The sequence below is a fragment of the Chenopodium quinoa genome, unplaced genomic scaffold, assembly GCF_001683475.1.
Source record: "Chenopodium quinoa cultivar QQ74 unplaced genomic scaffold, ASM168347v1, whole genome shotgun sequence".
NCBI classification, from domain to species: Eukaryota; Viridiplantae; Streptophyta; class Magnoliopsida; order Caryophyllales; family Amaranthaceae; genus Chenopodium; species Chenopodium quinoa.
Window position 1 is genome coordinate 5,835,282 of NW_018745448.1, and position 21,361 is coordinate 5,856,642.

At 36.8% G+C, this 21,361-nt stretch overlaps 1 protein-coding gene and 1 long non-coding RNA gene across 2 annotated transcripts; both read left to right on the forward strand.

The window, feature by feature from the left end:
- Window positions 1-2,781: 2,781 nt before the first annotated feature.
- Window positions 2,782-10,276, forward strand: LOC110713558 (chalcone synthase-like). Its single transcript, XM_021892007.1, has 2 exons — window positions 2,782-3,181; window positions 9,125-10,276. Exons 1-2 carry the CDS (start codon window positions 3,004-3,006, stop codon window positions 10,120-10,122), a joined length of 1,176 nt encoding a protein of 391 aa, XP_021747699.1. The 5' UTR covers window positions 2,782-3,003; the 3' UTR covers window positions 10,123-10,276.
- Window positions 10,277-15,361: 5,085 nt separating this feature from the next.
- On the forward strand, window positions 15,362-18,797 carry LOC110713559. Its single transcript, XR_002509988.1, has 3 exons — window positions 15,362-16,075; window positions 17,566-17,647; window positions 18,250-18,797. It is a non-coding gene; the product is annotated as an uncharacterized LOC110713559 (long non-coding RNA).
- Window positions 18,798-21,361: the final 2,564 nt, after the last annotated feature.

Sequence of the window (21,361 nt, forward strand, 5' to 3'; positions counted from 1 at the left end):
CTTATTAGCTTCCACAAGATCTTGGATGAGGTTTTGAAACCTGTAGCATTCATTTGTGGTATGACTATTTCCTTGATGGTACTTGCAGTAGGATTTGGGATCCCACCTTGGAGATCGCTTTTCTGGTGTTGGATCCTCTGTTGGACCAATAGGTTTGATTAGTCCTTGATCATAGAGATGATCAAAAGTAGCATCATAGGTCATTCCTATGGGTGTGAATTCTCTTTTAGGTTTATCTTTCAGAAGTGGAACCTCGTCATATTTCTTTTGGGGTTCTTTTATAGCCTTTAGAGCTTCACGTAGTAAATGCGATACCTCCATCATAGACAGTGTGAACAACTGTATATCTTCCTTACTTGCCGGCCCTGGAAGGTTATCCTTGACATCAAAGAAGGTTTCCTCCTCCTTTTTCGTGGCAGAGATTTCTTCGACAGGTCTAATGAGAGAGGAAGGGTCAACCTCGTTTTCCTCATCAGAGATGGCCAAGGCATGAGCAAGAGGTGCATTATCAATGCTTGGCTTCTTACTGGCAGGGGGCAACGGTAGCTTGTTGTTGTCAATCAAGTCTTGGATAGCTTCCTTAAGCTTCCAACAGTTTTCGGTGAGATGGCCCCTACCTTGGTGGTACTTACAGTGTGCATTTGGGTTCCAATTAGCTGACCTCTTCTCGACTGGTGGGTCCCCAAATGGTCCGATAGGAGTTATAAGACCTTTTGCATTTATCAATCAAATGCGGTGTCATAACTCATGCCAATAGGAGTAAAGTTCCTCCTAAATGGTTTCTTTTGTCCTTTATTGTTCATAGCAAGGACTTCTCCTAAATTAAAAGTGCTAACATTGTTTGAGTGGGTGGTTTTGGAAGAAGAAGGATTGTCGTTCTTCTTTCCTTTCCAGCCACTGTTGGAGTTATTGTTGGCAGCTTTTAACTTAGCCAGGTCGTCTTCAATGTTGATTCCAATGTCATAGATGGCCTTGAAGGTATGGAGATTATTTTGATACTAGAGATGCTTGAAATATTTTTCTTGAAGGTTCTTGATGAACAACCTCACGGACTCTTTTTCACTTGGCACCTCAATCATCTTAGCTGAGGAAAATAAATTAAAACTTTCCGCAACACTAGACTTTCCACACTTTCGCTTCATTCGATTATGATTCGACGTGAAAGGTACTCATCACTGGGTTTGGTTTTGGGGAGACACAAATAGGTGTCTACAAGTATCCTCTTACTCTCAATGGACAGTTCATAAGAGAAGGAGAGGATTATCCATGCTATGAATTTCCCGAACCTTTTGTTGTAAATGGCATATAACAAACATCTTATACAAATTATTGAAATAGAAAAAATTGAAATTAATAATCCTTCCATGTTTTAATAAGTGTTATGCTTTGACCAACACATAGTTTTAGGCAATTTAATTGACTTAAATAAAATAAGAGATAAGTGGGATGGTTGAATTATTAAAATTTTTTAAAAGAAAGATAGTGGGGTTAATAGTTTATTGATAAGTAATGAATGTGTAAAAAAATAAATAATAAACAGTAGTGGGTTTGAGTTGGGACTATAAGAGAGAAAAAAATATAATATTAAAATGTAGTTTTTGCCAAAAAAGAAGTGTAACACTTATTAAAATACAGCCACATTCAGTAAATGTAACATTTATTAAAACACGGAGGGAGTAGTATTCATAGCCTTATGAGATTAAATAATTGAAGAGTAGTGCCTTAAAAAGAGGATATTCTTTTTTGTATATCACCATATGTGACTATCATCTATCAATCTATCAGTCTATCACTAGTTCATTACTAATTGTCTCACTTATGTATGTAGGTATGATAAATCATCAATAATTATTAAATTTGAAGTTGGCTTCAAGATAATATTACACAGAAATTGAGTAAATGAGAAAACTAATTCTTCCCATTTTGTAAAAATTAACCATGCAATATGAGACATGACACATGAATGACTTGATATCGACCCAATAACAAGTTAAAAATTTAATAATTATTCTAGTTTAATAATGACCTTATGTGGATATTGAATTTGGTCAACTTGACAAAAATCTAGACAATTACAAAAAAGATTTGAATCGAAATCGACCAAATATTAAATCAACCTTATCTTAATCAAACTGAACTTGACAGATTCAAAATCATCTGAATCGAAATCAACCCAACCCGCTTTAACCCAATTTGAAATTAACCCGGTCAAACCCGTTTAAACCCAATTCGAAATTATCCGCACGGAACATGAACTGATATGGAGTTGACCCGACTCATAATCGACTTGGACTCGATATACTATGACCCGAATTTGACCCGACACGACCTGACCTGAGTTAAAAGAATAATTTTAACCCAAACATATTCGATTTAAATAGATCCAACCTAAATATACTCCTACCAAAACTTCATCCGGCTATCCAAATTGACAACTCTATTTGTATCTCACTAGTCACAACTCATAGTATTTAAGACCAAAAAAGAAGTCGTAAAAGATGGACATTAGTTTAAAGTAACGTCAGAAAAACAGAAAAATAAAAAATCAAATTTAGTAGGCGAAGCTTAGAGTCCGTACTTGGAATATCTTAGTCAGTCTAATTAAGGACAAAAAAAAATTAAATTAAATAGTTGGTGGCACTCCATTGTAGAACAATTAATATTAAAACATCTTAAAATTTCACATTAATCAATTTTAACCACCTTAATTATTAAGTTAATCTAATTATAGCTAACCATTTCCATCATTCAACAATTTTTTATAGTCACCCTTTTACGAAAATGATAATGTATAGCAATAATTGGCCTGGCCTATTAGCTTGGTTGCTTGGTCTTATATAAAGTTCATACCTTTCAACCTTCACTTCACACAAACTCCTAGTCTCCTATCATTGAACTTTTAAGTACTAGAACTAGAATAACAAATCAAAGTTTCTTTTTGTCTTGCATACTTTCTCTTTCATTTATTGAATAAGTTTACTACATACTTGAATTATTGAAGCAATGGCATCAGTTCAAGAAATCCGTAATGCCCAAAGAGCCGATGGTCCAGCAACCATCCTAGCAATTGGAACTGCCAATCCTCCGAATGAAATGTACCAGGCGGAGTACCCTGACTTCTACTTCCGTGTTACCGAGAGTGAGCATATGACTGATCTCAAGAAGAAGTTCAAGCGCATGTGTATGTCTTCTATACTCTCATATGTCCTATTGTTAAATCCAATGTATTCCCTCTGTTTTTTAAATACTTGCTTAACTTTTCATTTCGTCCGTTTTTAAATACTTGCTCCAATTTCTTATTTGCATTGAAAAGTTTTTATAATATTTAATCATTTCTCTCAACTAATAAGACTCAATATAATTATATTTTATTACTTATAGATTCTCTCTCATTCAATTTACCTTCCATTAACTCCACTACTTATTTTATTATTTATTAATTTCTCCAATTTCTCCTGAAACTCAAAAAATAAAATATAGAGTACATATTATTTCCATCATTTGATCTGCCAAATATGTTAAGTGGTATCAATTTATAATGAAAAAGTAATTCTATACAACATTTACTCAAAAAAAATTTGAATATCCATCAGTGGTCTTTACATATTATGAATTTGTTGTTACTACATAATGTATATGTTGTGCGACAGCGGAAGCAAAGGTCGAAAACAAACAAGAAAACAATAAAGAAATTCAATGCAAACAATAAGAACAACACCAAGAATTTACGTGGTTCACTATCGATGTGATAGCTACGTCCACGGGCACCGAGATCGAATGATTTCACTATAAACTGCAAAGATTACAAAGATGATTCTTGTATTTCTCAAGAACGGCTCTCACTCTGTCTCTCTTAACCCTAATACTGATATTAGGGAGGTTTTATATTAATCCCTAATTAAAAGATACTTGGGCAAAAAAATAATAAAATAAGATAACCTAAAACTGCAAAATCCGCGTTCCGTATTTTTCCTTCTCCGCCCGGTCAGACCGGGCAAGGTCTGCCCGATCGGGCGCGAGAAGAAAACTCCATACGAATGCTTCAACGTATCCAACCCCCACCGCCCGGTCAGACCGGGCAAGGTCTGCCCGATCGGGCGAAGGCTCGCCCGGTCGGGCGAAGGCTCGCCCGGTCGGGCGCGAGAGCAGCTTCTTCAACGAATTTGCCAGGCACCTCTTCTTCTTCCGCCCGGTCAGACCGGGCAATGTCCGCCCGATCGGGCGGACAAAGCTACGAAGTACGAGTCACCTAATATACTTATCAACAATCTCCACCTTGACGAGAACTCGTAGTCAGCAAACGACCCCATCAAGACATAGTGAAAAAACATCTCAAGCCAAACCCGATGCAGGACTCATGCATAAGCCATACATCCCGATAAGTCTTCAACCAAGACCCATCACATACTCGTCTCCAAGTATAACAACTCATAATGCTCCACCTGCATCACAAGCCCCGGGCAAGCTCCACCTTAATGCCAACACACCTACACCAGGAGCTCCCCAACTTCGCCCCTCAGGGCCTACTACATCACGTAGTAATCAATATTTAGCAAGTCTAAGCAATGTTTAAACTTGCTAAACGGAACAGGCTTAGTGAAGAAATCAGCCGGGTTTTCAGCAGTCCCAATCTTCTTCACCTTAATCCTCTTGTCAGTACGCAAGAAATGATACCTGACATCAATGTGCTTCGTCCGATCATGGTGTACTTGATCTTTAGCTAAGCAAATCGCACTTAGACTATCACAATACACTGTAGCAAAATCCTGTGCAATACCCAGTTCACCTACTAGGCCTTTGAGCCAAATAGACTCCTTAGCTGCAGAAGTTAAAGCCATATACTCAGCTTCAGTAGTTGACAACGTAACTGATGACTGCAATGTAGACTTCCAACTAACCACAGAACCACCCAAAGTGAACACATAACCAGTCACAGACCTCCTGGTATCCACATCAGCTGCATAATCAGAATCACTGTACCCAGTGACCAAGCATTCCTTACCATTCCCGTACACAAGACCAATATCAGCTGTCCCTCTCAGGTAGCGAAAAATCCTTTTCACCCCTTGCCAGTGTTCCCTCCCAGGTCGAGCCATAAACCTGCTTACAACACTAACAGCATGCGCAATATCCGGCCTAGTACAGACCATAGCATACATCAAACAACCAACCGCGTTTGCATATGGAACTCTAGACATATAAGACAACTCCTCCTCTGATTGAGGTGACATAGACAAAGACAACTTACAACTAGCAGTAGTTGGCGTACTTATAGGCTTCGATTTTTCCATCCCAAAACGAGACAGAATCTTTTCAATGTAGCTTTTCTGAGTCAAGAAAAGCTTACCTCTAGCCCGATCCCTGTAGATCTCCATACCCAAAATCTTCCTAGCTGCACCCAAGTCTTTCATGTCAAACTCCGAGTTAAGCATCTCCTTTAATCTTTTGTACCACTGTCGGGGGGATTGCTTAAGTCCATACAATGACTTTAGCAATCTGCAGGCATAGTGTTCCTTTCCAGGAGCTTCGAATCCTTCGGGCTGCTTCATCAGAATCTCCTCCTCCAAATCGCCATGAAGGAAGGCCGTTTTAACATCCAACTGCTCCAGCTCAAGATCAAAATGTGCTACAATTGACAATAACACACGGATAGAAGTATGTCGAACCACAGGTGAGAATATCTCAACAAAGTCAACCCCTTCTACCTGACTGAACCCCTTAGCAACTAGCCTAGCCTTAAAACGTATTTGCTCAGTTTCCGACAACCCTTCTTTCTTCTTGTAAATCCATTTACAACCCACAAGCTTCCTCCCTTCCGGTACCTTTACCAGTTCCCACACTCTGTTCTTGTAAAGGGACTGCATCTCTTCACCCATTGCGGCAAGCCATTGCGCAGACTCACTACAACTAATTGCTTGTTTATATGTGGCAGGTTCAAATGACTCTACATCATCAGCTACACTCAATGCATAACCTGTCATCGCATCAACACAGCAATTTCTTCCCTCCATCTCTTCAATCAATCTAACAGGCTTCTTGATAACTCGTTTAGGCATCTCAAGAATGGTGTCAGGTTGACTAGATGACCCCTGATTAGATTGCTCCACCTCATCCCCAGAGTTAGAATGAGTAGGAGTAATCTCAGGTTCAGGAGTACCCGGCACTGGAACATCAGCATCATCATCAATATATTGTACCCGAGGTAAATCAGCAATGGTAGACTGATGTACCTCAAGTACCCCATCTGTCTGTAATAAATTGTCTCCTTCCCTTCTCAAATCTGAAATCTCTGCATTTTTAATTGAATACATGGTGTTTTCATCGAAAGTAACATCCCTACTAAGAATGACCCGACCCTCCGAAGGTGAAAAAATTCTAAACCCCTTCACACCATCCCCGTACCCAACAAAACACCCCTTCTTGGCTCGTGGATCCAGCTTACCCTCAATAACATGATAATAAGCAACACAACCAAAAATCTTCAAATTCGAAAAATTAGGCAACTTACCACTCCAGATCTCAAACGGAATTTTGGAATCAATTCCAGAATGAGGACCCCTATTAATGACATAACAAGCTGTTAACACAGCTTCACTCCAGTACCTCCTCCCAAGCCCTGCATTAGAGAGCATGCATCGAACTCTCTCTAGCAGTGTCTGATTAACCCGTTCTGCTACACCGTTCTGCTGTGGTGTCTTCCTGACAGTATGATGCCGACCTATACCCTCATCTGCACAGAACTGATTAAACTCGTCTTTGCAAAACTCTAGCCCATTGTCCGTTCGTAGCTTCTTGATCTTCCTTCCTTGTCGATTTTCCACCAAAGCTTTCCATTGCTTGAAAACTTTGAAGGCCTCATCCTTTGACTTAAGCAACCTAAGCCATGTGTATCGGGACTTGTCATCAACAAATGACACAAAATAGTGGTAACCTCCCATACCTTCAACTCTAGATGGACCCCAGCAATCTGAATGGATGTAATCGAGCACTGCATCAGTAATGTGAGCACCCTTGCTGAACTTTGACCTGTGTTTCTTACCAAACACACAAGGCTCACAAAATTCAAGGTTGGCAACCTTGACCCCGGATAGAAGACCCCTCTTGGACAATAGCTGCATCCCCTTCTCCCCCATATGACCAAGCCTCATGTGCCAAATCTTAGTCATCTCCTGGTGAGATACAGATGCGCAAACCGCAGAACTAGGCAGTGTAACACCCTCAAAAACATAGAGGGTGTTCCTTTTGATACCCTTAAGTACCAACTCAGAACCTCTGAAAATACACAACTCCCCATCTGAAAACACACCATTGTACCCCAAGTCATCCAGGGTACCCAATGAAATCAGATTCTTTCCTAAAGCAGGAACATGCCGTACATTAGTCAAAGTTAACCTCCGCCCATCAACAGTCCTCAACCTCATGGAACCAATACCTGTGACCTTACATGGAGCATTGTTACCGACTATAACCATACCCCCATTGCGAGGTTCATATGTATCAAACCAATCTCGACGTGGACACATATGGAACGAACACCCCGAATCTAGAACCCAGTTATCAGATAAATCATCAGACCTAGCAGAACTGACTAATGCTAAATCTTCCTCTGAATTATAGCTCTCATTCGGTTTCTCTTCAACTACAGCAGCCTGGGACTTGTTTTTCCTCACCGGACAATTATTCCTAAAGTGACCCGGTTCTTTACAGTAATAACATGTTTTAGTAGTAGTTTTACTAGATCCATCCTTGCCGTTTCCAGCACCCGACCCAGCATTGTTCCCCTTGTTAAACCCCTTATTCTTTTTAGACTTTCCGGACTTAACAAACAACCCACTACCATTATCCCCATTATCACTCGTAGCTTTCATTCTGAGTTCCCTAGTATGAAGTGCTGCCTTCACTTCTTCTAAGGTTATAGAATCCTTACCAACAACAAAAGACTCTACAAAATTCTCAAAGCTAGACGGTAGAGATACAAGTAAAATCAACGCAGCATCCTCATCATCAATTTTAACATCTAAATTACGTAAATCAAGCAAAATAGAGTTAAGTTTTTCTAGATGTTCCCGTAAGGAAGTACCTGACTGCATCCGGAGGCTAAACAACCGCTGTTTCAGTAATAATTTGTTGGTCAACGACTTAGTCATATACAATGACTCCAGCTTCAGCCACAATCCAGCCGCCGTTTCCTGATCAGCAACCTCCGTGATGATTTGATCATCAAGACTAAGTAATATGGTAGAGTGTGCCTTCTCTTCCATAACTTCTAACTGCGAGTCAGTCGGTCCGTCTCCTGACTCCGAAGTAGTACTCTTTGGAGCCAACGGACGCCATATCTGCTGTTGTTTTAACAGAGCCTTCATCTTAATTTGCCATAGCCCGAAACTATTTTTCCCGGTAAACTTCTCAATTCTTATTGTTGAATCTCCTGCCATTGTTATCTTCAAGAAACTATCCAAGGATTGAACCTGAGCTCTTGATACCAATTGTTGTGCGACAGCGGAAGCAAAGGTCGAAAACAAACAAGAAAACAATAAAGAAATTCAATGCAAACAATAAGAACAACACCAAGAATTTACGTGGTTCACTATCGATGTGATAGCTACGTCCACGGGCACCGAGATCGAATGATTTCACTATAAACTGCAAAGATTACAAAGATGATTCTTGTATTTCTCAAGAACGGCTCTCACTCTGTCTCTCTTAACCCTAATACTGATATTGGGGAGGTTTTATATTAATCCCTAATTAAAAGATACTTGGGCAAAAAATAATAAAATAAGATAACCTAAAACTGCAAAATCCGCGTTCCGTATTTTTCCTTCTCCGCCCGGTCAGACCGGGCAAGGTCTGCCCGATCGGGCGCGAGAAGAAAACTCCATACGAATGCTTCAACGTATCCAACCCCCACCGCCCGGTCAGACCGGGCAAGGTCTGCCCGATCGGGCGAAGGCTCGCCCGGTCGGGCGAAGGCTCGCCCGGTCGGGCGCGAGAGCAGCTTCTTCAACGAATTTGCCAGGCACCTCTTCTTCTTCCGCCCGGTCAGACCGGGCAATGTCCGCCCGATCGGGCGGACAAAGCTACGAAGTACGAGTCACCTAATATACTTATCAACAGTATACAGGCGAAAGGTCAATGATCAAGAAGCGGTACATGCACGTAACTGAAGAATTATTGAAAGAGAACCCACACATGTGTGATTACAATGCCTCATCCTTAAACACCCGCCAAGACATTCTCGCAACGGAGGTGCCTAAACTCGGTAAAGAGGCGGCAATTAAGGCCATCAAAGAATGGGGACAACCGCGGTCCAAGATCACCCATGTCATCTTCTGCACCACCTCTGGTGTTGACATGCCCGGGGCTGATTACCAGCTTACAAAACTCCTAGGCCTCCGACCCTCGGTCAAGCGATTCATGCTCTACCAGCAGGGTTGCTATGCTGGTGGTACAGTCCTCCGCCTTGCCAAGGACATTGCGGAGAACAACCGTGGAGCTCGTGTGTTGGTGGTTTGTGCTGAGATTACTGTCATTTGTTTCCGAGGTCCTACTGAAACTCACTTGGACTCCATGATAGGACAAGCACTCTTTGGGGATGGAGCCGGTGCTGTTATTGTGGGTGCTGATGTTGATGAGTCCATTGAGCGGCCCATCTTTCAGCTTGTTTGGGCTGCCCAGACAATACTCCCCGACTCTGAGGGAGCCATCGATGGACACTTGCGTGAAGTAGGGTTAGCCTTCCATCTACTCAAGGACGTCCCTGGTTTGATCTCTAAGAACATCGAGAAAGCCCTTGTTGAGGCATTCAAACCAATAGGGATCGATGATTGGAACTCAATCTTTTGGGTGGCACACCCTGGTGGTCCTGCAATACTAGACCAAGTTGAATCCAAACTCGAACTCAAGCAAGATAAACTCAGGGATACTAGGCATGTTCTTAGCGAGTTTGGAAACATGTCTAGTGCTTGTGTGTTGTTCATATTGGATGAGATGAGGAATAGGTCATTGAAAGAAGGTAAGACTACCACCGGAGAAGGGCTAGATTGGGGTGTCTTGTTCGGGTTCGGGCCTGGTCTTACCGTCGAAACAGTCATGCTTCATAGTGTTCCTATAACTAATTAAGCAACAGGGTACGGTACATGTTCACGTTTATCCTTCAATTTTTTTTAGCATTGAATAATAGCTACATATGCAGATTTGCTATTTAGCTCTTGTATTGGTCGCTAAGATTTGTATCTGTTGATATAATAAGATCAAATAAAATTTATATGTATTCATAGCCAAATGTTTACTAATAAAATGTTATAATAATGTTATTTTGGAATGATTGTTTTAGTTGCAAATTGAATCTGAATGTAACATTTTATACAAAAATCAAACAATTATGTAATGGATCTATCTAAATACTTCGTATATAGATTTGCGATTTGTTCCAACTATAATGATTAATGAAGTATATTCATATACAAATTTACGTGTTAATCAATATAATTATATAACATTTTATCTAAGAAAGATGAGATCAGGCCACATTCGATTATGATAAATCTACTTCTAATTCCTTTTGTTTGGAATTTATAATGAAGTATTTTTGCCCAAACTTCAAGGCCCAAATCTATTTTGCCACAACTCTAGCAGTAAGCACAAGGATTTTTAACACAGAAATGTAAAAATATGCCCAAAGGATTTTGTAAGATATGAGCTAAGAAGCCCATGATTAGCCGCATTCATGACCCAGCCCACTATTATAATTTCATTCAGAAGCTCAAAGCCTAGCTACTTGCGAAGTAGCAAATCTTTTTGCGTTCAATAACTAATACACCTACTAACCCAGCGAAAACAAATATGCACATGGGTAGAGGTAATCAATCAAAATTCGAACCAAAGCTCAAACTATTGATATCACGTTGATCACATTGATGTACATAAGTACATACTTCCTCCGTTTTTTTTTATTTGACCCGCTTTGACTTTTACACTATATTCACCAACCCTCCTTTGATTGTGTTTTGTGAATAATATGTAAGGAAAAACATATTTATGTTGGATCATTTTGAATTAGTCTCAATAAGTACTATCATAATATATAACTTTTATTTTTTAATTATGGAGAATTAAAGTTATTGACCGTTAAAATACCATACATAAAACATTTCAAATTATTTAAATACTTCACAAAATACCTATTTTAAATAAAAACGTATAAAAATACGGGGTATTACAAGACTGAGGAGGACTATGTGTTGGAGTTGAACCGGCTGCTTGTGGGCCAACTGGGTGTTGGGTTTGCATGAACATGGGGTTAGTAGCATAGGTGTTTATGGCATCTATAAATTCATAATCTATTGCTTGAAAGTTTTGATGGTTTGAGAAAGGGAAAAGGTCTTCAACAAATGTCACATGGCGAGAGATAGTAATTTTGTTGGATGATAAGTCATTAAACATATAACCCCTAAGATTAGAAGGAAAACCAAGGAAAACACATAGTTTAGATCTAGGAGCAAGCTTGTAAGGAGCGATTGCACTAAGATTTGGGTAGCAAAAACAATCAAAAGTACGAAGGTGATCATAAGTGCGTGGGTACTTTACGAAATAATATTTCGGTTGGTGTCTTTTTTGGTATGGTTATACTAGGCAATAAGTTAAGGATGTAAGCCCAATATTTATAGAGTAAACCCAAAAGGATGGGGAGAGAGGCATGAAAGAGTATAGTGCGAGACATGTTAATAGTGCGAATGATCCTTTCGTCATTGTCGTTTTGGGATGAAGTGTACAGGAAAGAGAGACGAAAGACTATTCCATTAGACACACAAAAGTTACGAAATGGAGAATTGTCAAATTCCCAACCATTGTCACTTTAAAAGGTTTGAATGTCCCTTTCAAATTGAGTTCTAACATATTCTCTAAAATGAAGAAAAATTCCATAGACTTGAGATTTAGATTTGATAGAAAACACTTACATAAAATGAGAGAATCATCAAGCAACACTAGATAGTATTTGTGACCCAATTTCTAGAAATAAGGGATGTCCATAAATTTGCATGAACAATATCAAACGGTGAAAAAGTGATAGAAGTAGATAGCTTAAAAGGAAGTCGTACATGTTTTCCCCTAAAGGACAAGAACAACAAAATTGAGTACTATTTCTCTTATGACAACGAATTAAATTGTTTTTCCTAAGAAAACCAAAAATAGGATCGCACGGATGTCCAAGTCTATGATGTCAAGTTGAAGGAGAAAATAGAGCTAGAGATAATTGACTATTGTCATTTGGAGTGGAAGAGTTGGAAAAAATGTAGGGGTCCCCCATACTATCGCACCTTTCTAAAGTTGTCCCCGAAATAAGGTCCATCACAGAAAAACCGAGAGGGTCAAACTCAACAGACACAAAATTATTACAAGCAAATTTCCTAATGGAAACTAATATTAGGAACAAGTAAGACATTCTTGAGTTAAAAAGGTGGATAGGGTGAGGTATTAGAGGTAGTTCCATAGCCATAGTGTAAACACACAAATGTGTCTCCCCAAAACCAAGCCCAATGATGAATACATTTCATGTCATTTATTATCGAACAAAGCGAAGGTGTGAAAAGTCTAGTGATGAGGATGTTTTTATTAAAATATCTCCTCTTACTGTTTTTGAAAATATTTCTTTTCTTACCCTATTTATGAAATTCGTGCATTTCAGTTTAGTTTGGTCCATGATATGGGTCCAATAATAGTGTAGTTAGATGGGGCTTGAAAAAACCTTTCCAACAATATATAATAAGCCCAATTCCGATGAATAATGAAGAAGTTATGGCCAAAATACTAAACTAGGCTCAAATCGGATTTTACTTATGGCCTAATAATCATGTGGAGGGTCCAAATGTTTAATCCTATTCATAAAATAATTAGGATTTGTTAGAAGCTTCTATGAGTTTCTAAAAGATCTTAATCATCCTATTTAAAAAGATAATATCAAAGAGTTTGAAATTGAATAAAACTTTCCTTTTTTTAATCTTAATTCTATTCGAATTTAAAGATGTTCAAAGACAGTCAGATATTATTTTTGTGCCTCATAATCTTTATCCAAATATTATATGGTTGGATAGATCTTGAAATTATATTTCCAATGATATATTAATTCCGAGCTACAACGAAAAAGATATGAATGGAATACGAAACTCTATCCAAAACTGACACCCTTCCACTATTTTAGCTATATCTTTTAATATACAAAATATTTTAATCTGATTCTAATTGAGTTGGAAAGAAGACTTCAAGAGCTTTCCAACGACATGTTATATGAATTATTTGGACTTCTGTATCAAAAGATATGATAATAAAAAAATTTATAAAAAAAATTGTCCCAGCGCCAAACGACAAGTCTGTCGCCTGGCGCAGCTACCTGTCGTCTGGCGCTAACTCCTGTTGTGGGCGACATGAGGTCTTTTATTCCGAATAGTACTCGAACTCTTTTCTATCGTTTCCGTGCTATTTTTTCTATAAATAGGGATCGTATCTCCCCGTTTTTAATCATCAACAATCATCTATCATCTCTCGACTCATTCTCTCTCTAAACGCTAAAAGCTTTCCTTCTCTCTTAATTCTTTTTTTCTAAACCTTCCCTTTTACGAAATTCCACAGACATTAGCTCTAGACACACCTAGCCAAGTTCGAGCTTGCTTTCGCCCTAGACGTAAAAGGTTGATAATTTCTGAGGGTTTGGTCCCAATTCAAATCAAGTATAAACTTTTTAACTTTTTCTTTCAATTATTTAATTTAATTATTTGATTTTATATTTTCCTTGAAGTTACAAATGTGTGTATTTTGTTATTAGAAAGAGATACGAGGCATCGAACTAAGTAATTTAATTGCTTTATTGATGTAGAATTCATGTTTAGATTATTTTGTTGATTTCCAGTATCATGTTAGGATGTTTTATTGCTTCCTAGTATCATGTTTAGGGTAATAACTAAGATTTCTAATATCAAGTATGATTATTATTGCTTCCTATTTCTTTCTTAATATCATGTTAGGGCTAAATCTTTGATTTTTAATTCTTAGTGACATGCTATGGTTTGCTATTAATCTTGTTAGTATCATGCCTAGGATCTTACTAATAGTATTATGCTATAACATAATTATTTTAATTGTGATTATTATTTTGATGCTGATTATAGTTATTATTATGATTATTATGTTGCTTGATGTTTATTATTTTTATTGTTTGATCACGTCTTTTATGCATGTTTAAAGGGAATTTGTACTTATAATCACGCTTAATAAGATAATTAATAATCTTGTTTAAGATAATATGATTATAATTCAAGTGATCGGCAATAATATATTTATATGTGCATTAATACTCAACCAACATAGATTAATCAGGTTTAGGGTTAACCTATTGATGCATGTTAGTCATAAGGCACACATGAATACGAGAAGAATAAAGTAGAGGCCTATTTTTAGGGAAAGTTCAATCTCTTTTAGGTTGGATTTGTACCTTCATCCCCGAACTTCTAGTCATGGTTCCAGACCTATTGGAGTTAACGATCTCATGGATCGTTAAAGCAAGGGTGTAACGTTCACCCCGTGAATGGTTTACAAGTTCCTAGAACTTGTTGGCGAATCTTTTACTCTAGCTTCATCTCCTTTGGATGTCACCATGCTTAAGTGTATGATCACAGTAGGACTCAAGTGTGGGATGGCTTGAAATATTCCCTATAATTTTTTGGCAACTCAACTGGGGAGGATTTCTATTTTAATTCCTAAAATTTATTTTGGCAATGATTTAGAATGAGTGGATGAGACTCGAAAAATTCTAAGTATTTCATGTACGTAATTTTTATTCACATTATTGGCATAAGCATAAGCATAAAAATGTTTTCATTGGAAAGACCATCCGTAATTAGCCAAAAACATAGGATTTTTACATGTAGGAATCTAGGGAAATATCTTTCTTTCATAACTAAAGTCGAAATAATGCTACGAAAAAAACTGGAAAATTCAAGAACATAAAGCTGCCGAGGCATATAGGAATTAACGCTGAGAAAACAGTGCCAGCGACTAAGCACCAAATTCTTCCACTACCGAGCCAGAAATCTACCTTCTTCACTACTACAAAACTGATCTAAGGTAACACCACATGGTATCACTTTCAAGGCTAGAAGCTTAACTAATTTATAAGTAACACTATTGTAACACTTTGACATTATATCACTTTATTGTAACACTTTTGTATTAAGTAACACTTTAGTGTAACACATTGATATTAAGTAACACTTGATTGTAACACTTTGATATTAAGTAACACTTTATTGTAACATTCTGATAAAGTAGAACTCATATCATTAGTAGAAATAAATATATAAAGGAAGAATAAGTAAAAAAGGCAGTTGAAGAAAAGTGTTGGTTCTTAAAACGCTACTGTAATAGCTTGTCTAAACCCCAAAAAAAGAAAAACTGCCCTTAAAAGATACTATTTTACAAAAATCAGTACCCTTAACTTATATAGATGTACTGGTTCAATATGACCTACTACCCTTTACCTCATTTAGGAAAAATAACAACTAATGACATCAATTTATGACGAGTTTACATTATTGATCCTAACTTGTACCACTAGTTCGATTGACACCAACTTAATTGGTTTAAAAAATTGTAAATAACATTAATGATGTCGAAGTAGGTATAGGGTCCACTTACTGAGAAGTTATCATTCATAGTATTAAAATCATTAGTATGTGTCAAAAAAATCGTTATAAGTATTTTGAAATGAATTATTAAAACAGTAATTAAGCTTTGTTTTTCACAAAAAAAAAAAAAAAAAAAAAAAAAAAGCTTAAAGTGTAAAAAAGGATGTGTGTTAATTTTAATTTTGTGGTATTTTTAAAAGCGCCAAAGTATAATAACAAAACCCCAACTTTCTCAATCTCCTCATTACTTCAGTCATCTTCAAATCGACCGGGATGTCTTCCACTACCTTGCTCAAGCCGACGCCGGGCAGCCACCACCACCTCTTCTTCAAGCCGAAGCTGCACCATCACCTCTTTTTCCCTCCTACAAAATCGCACCATCAGCACCTGCAATTGTAAGTTTATTTCTACTTTTATTTTTCGATTTAGGGTTATTTATTTCTTTAATCTATGATTTTGGGTTTTGATTTTGGGGATTTCATTTTATTTATTTATTTTTTTACAATACAAATAAACGACGATTCTGTGAATTTGGGGATTTCGTTTTTTGTTTTTTGTTTTTTTTTTTTTTTTTGGCTTTGTAACTACTTGCTTTTCATTTCTTGTTGCTTGCTTGCTGCTATGAATTTGTTAGGACTAGGGTTCGAAATTTTGGGTTAGGGTTTGAATTTATGGTCAGCATTCAAATTGTTAGGATTAGGGTTTGAATTTTGGGTTATATTAGGGTTTAAATAGGAGGATGAATATGATGATTAAGCCTTCCATAGAGCAGAATGATGAAGGCATTTTGTGGTTTTGGAGTGCCTCATCTTGATTGGAAATATTAACTTTTGATAGTTTAATATAAGGAAGCAGAGAAAAATAAATCATATCTCTGTATTTTAAGTCTAAACTTTTACTTGATTTCACTTTTGGCATCTCTAGTTCTCTACCTTGTAGAGAAAGTAGTGATTTACTTTCGTTCTTAGTTTAAATAGGATTAAGAACGCTTTGGGTTAGCTGAATAATAACCTTAAATACAGTAGTTGTATTTCTATGCCTAATTATCTTGAGTAAATTGAATGTCATCTATCTTTTTCATTATCTGTTTGTTGCCAGCTCATATTTATGATTTCATTGTGGTGGAGTTCTAAAAGCTAATCTTCTATCTTGTTGTGGAATGTTAACTTGGTATCAAATCTGATGAGCAGTACCTGCTTTTGGTTTTTGATATAACACTGTAATCGTCGAAGTTGTTTGTATGATGTTAAGGTGGTTCGTTTGTCCTAATTGCAGAATCTCATATCAAACATAGTTGGCTTAATTAATTTATTATGAGAAGTAGTGCAGTATAGTGGGAGAAATGGAGAATCTGTGCTATAAAAATTGTTAACTAGGGAAGTCAATGGAAAAAATAAAATAAATGTGAAGATATATTAGGTATTTATGCTATACTTTTCGTACTTAGTAACATCATACCTTGGGAACTTCTGCTGTCTTGAATGTGCATATATTTAGTCTTGATCAAGAATTTTTCTTTCTTTTTTTTTTATCTCCCTCTTCATATTTTTCAATCAAGTGAAAGTATAGTGGGTAGCTGGGAGTACCTGTTTAGGTTTAGAACCTTGTATCTTTGGTTTCCCCATGGTGAATCTAGCTCTTTGAGCTTGTCATGGGGAGAGCCTAGCCACCCAGGGCTAGCAACTAGCAAGACTTTACCGAACGAAATAAGATAAGTAGAGATTTTTTTTTTTTTTTTGCCTGACTTTCATTGGTTTACACTTATAAAGCAAATAATCTTACTCCAAGTCTATATATAAGACCAAATTTGACTATTTATTATACATCTTTAAACCTTTCTTAGTGCTATCTAGACAAAAAAATAACATAGTTATAAACTATACAGGTCTGAACGTGAAGCAATGAAGATCCAAGTATGCAAAAATCATTAAAAATCTAAAACTAAGGCTGAGATGAGAAAAAATGAGGTATTCAGTACTTTTATAATATTTTACCAATTGTTTATTATTTGCTTTATTCATTATGGAGTCAACCATTTTTGTCAGCATTGATTTATATGTTTTCCCCGGGCCAGTTAGCTTTTGATTTGCATCTGTCATCTAATATCTTTGTACTTTATTGTACTTTATTGAATTGCCAATATAAAGTCCTCAAGGATGGTGCGTGTATAAGGAGTTAGGAACAAATTTATTTCTATTTTGGTTTTAAAACTAAAATAACTAACAGCTTGCTTTATCGTATGGAAGAGAACAATTCCTAACAATGATATTTGATTAAAAATCCGTATAGTGAGAGGTTGAGGGATAGCCAATTTTTTATTCTCAGCTTTGTTGAAAGTGAATGTATATAGGAGTTTGTTATCATATGTAAAGATACACTAGATTTATTTTGGGTTAGTGTGTGAGAGGCCGCAGGGGGTGGGGTGTACTGGGTGTTAATTGTTTGACAGCAGAAACTATATTTATATCTTCTTAAGTCTTTTTATTTTTTTATAGTGCACAAGATTAGTTATGGTCCTCCCAATCTACCATAATAATATTACTTTCATCACTAAATTGTAACTGTTCAGGTTGAGGTGGAAAGAATGAAAGCCAAAACACAAGATAAGTTCGTGAACAAGCTTGCTACTGCAAGGCACACAACTGAAGAAAAGCGAACAGCTGCTGAAATAAAAGTGAATAAGCAAGCCACAAAGACTAGGTAGCAGGCCGAGTACATCCGAAAGACTGGCCGTTCGTCTTGGATTCGTTGTTCTATGCTTGTCATTCTCGTTTCTCTCCACTTCGAGGATATTAGGTGGAGCCTTACTTAGCAGCTGAAATTGTAATCAATTTTCTCTGTTAGAAAGCACTAAAGTTGTTATTGCGTTTTTTTCTGCTGTTGCATGTTGCTGTCGCTCCGCTTATGTGCTACTGTTGTTGTGCATATGTGTTGTTGCTGTTCTGCTACTGCTTCTGTTGTTGCATGCTGCTGCTGTTCTACTTATGTGCTGTTGCTGTTCAGTTTTCGTGCTGCTACTGTTCTATTTCCAAGCTAATGCTGTTTTGTATATTGTAATTTTTATTTTTTTTAATGAAATTGTAATATTACAAGCATTTATTAAAAAAAATATCCAAGTTTATTTATATACATATATAATGGTTTGTTTATCAATTTTCCTTTTTTTAGGCATTAAAGGGACCGATTCAAGGGACAATCAATGCCCTTATTTTAAGTTAAGGGCACCGGTTTGGCCCTTGAACCGGTGCCCTAAGTCGATTTTGAACTAATGCCGATAAATAATTGTTTCAAAAAAGAAATTTATCAATAATAATTATTATATTAAAATGTTACAATTAATTAATTAGGTGCTACATTAGTTTGCAAAAAGTGATACATAATATTGAATATGGTGATACTATATGTCAAAAAATGAGTAAAAAATGTTACCTAATACTCAACAAGGTGTTACATTAGTTCGTAAAAGTGATACACTATGTTGGATAAAGTGTTACTATATGATTGAAAAATGATACTAAAGCTAAATATGTGTTACCTAAGAATAAAAGGTAACACTTTAAAAGTGATACCTATAATATAAAAAAGTGTTACATTAGAGAGTTTATAGTAACACTTTAAAAAGTGCTACTATACTTTACCCAAAGTGTTACATAAGACCTTAAGTAACATGGGCGGATGTATCACCCACTAAAGTGTTACCTATTGTTTATAATAACACTTTTACCACTTTATGTAACATTTTGTGGGTGTTACTTAAGGTTAGTTTTGCACTAGTGTCTTGTTTCGACTAGTTTTTCTAGTATTATTTGCTCGGTTTTACTTCCTGATTGACTTTTTCCCTTTTTCTGAAACCCTTATGTGTTCTACATATGGCCATAACCCTCTGGGAATTCATGCTCCATCTACCTAATCGAACGCTCCTGACAACGAAGGGTACATCCGAGATTGTTGAATTCACCAAACCATGGAAGCGAGTTTAACTCGCGGGGTCCCATCCACACTCGCTAACCCTTCCAAAGGTAAGGCTTCTGCGCGGTGCATCCGGACTTATAAACATGGACCCTCTTTGACTAACCCATATCCTGAACTTTAGAGAACTAGAGCCATGGTTAGGTTGCAAACTCATTGCATCATATCGTGACTACTACTTGTGCATTATTTGTTGTGCATATCTTATATGTGTTTCCCCTAACCGTTTGTTTGACTTGTGAATGAGTTAAATAGATTAATTAATGACTATAGGACTTTTCTTTATTAGTTAATTAATTTAAACTAATAAATATGTCTAAAATTGAGTCATAGTTCCTTTGAGTCAACTCGGATTTTTATCTCCGTATACTGCACAAGCGTCAACATGTTTTTGGTCATATCCAGAGTTCTAGAAAGAGTTACGAGTCATAAAACCTGGGATCTGTAGCCCCGAGTTTTATCTTTCATTTGGCGTTGGTTTTGTTGAATTCAAAGTCACAGATAAAAATTTATGACTAAAATACTACAACCTGTCTAGTTTAGTGCACATACATGAGGTCTTAACTTAGTCTTTGTTCGAGTCTAGTCACATAGTCTAGTCACATGTCATGAAACTAGCCTTAACATGTCACCTAAAATCACTAGTCTTAGCACACATTTTGTACATACTCTTTTCACACCATGACCATGTCTTAGGTTCATGCATGAGTCGCTCTTTCCGTCATTTGAGTTGGGGTCCACTTTATTCCTAAATTCTTCTATATATTCCCATCTATAAAATTTTGTAACTCTCTACATACTTTGTCCATAAATATCATTCACCCCTCTTTTCCATGATCTCTTCCCATCTATTACATGTTGAATAGAGCTTGAGTCAAAAATGAAAAACTTACCCCTACTTTCCCTTTTCTACAGCACTTGGTCAAGGAGGGAAGGGCGATTAATCAAGGACAACACCTTTGTTCAAGTGCTACTCTTTGACAAACTAATTAGTCGAAAAAGAAAGGCTAAGAAGATAATAGCGTCTCAGGAAGAAGTTAATGAACTGAAGAAGGATGTGGCCAACCTAACTGAATTAATGAAGAGTATAGCTCTTCAAGTCAATGACCCTGCGAGGCAACAAAAAAATGGAGCTCATGCAAGAAAGATTGAGCAAAATATCAAGTGACTATAGATTTCAGGGCATTAGCTCTCAAGGGGTCTTAGTGGACAAGGATCTTCTTCCGCAGAAGTTCAACGCCACTGACATCCCTAAGTTCAAAGACAACAGATAATCCTTACTTCTAATTAAGAGCGTTCGAGACAATAATAAATATTAAGGGGATAGATAAGAAATTTTTTCATACATTGGTTTCTTTATCACTTGAAACCGTTTGTCAGCAATAGTTCTTTTCTCTTGATAAAAAGAAAACTTCTACTTAGGATGCTATTGTAAATGCTTTCATTGATAGATATAAATGTAATATTCAAGTCGAAACCGACTATAGACAACTTGAGATGCTAAGACAAAAAGAGAATGAAGGCTTTACTTCTTTCTTTAATAAGTAGAGGGAAACTTCCGCTAAGATGATTGAGGTGCCCACCGAAAAAGAATCTATAAGGATGTTCATCAAGAACCTTCAAGACATGTATTAGAATCATTTGAAATATCAACACAACTTGAATATTTTCAAAACCGTCTTTGACATAGGAATTGAAATAGAAGATGACTT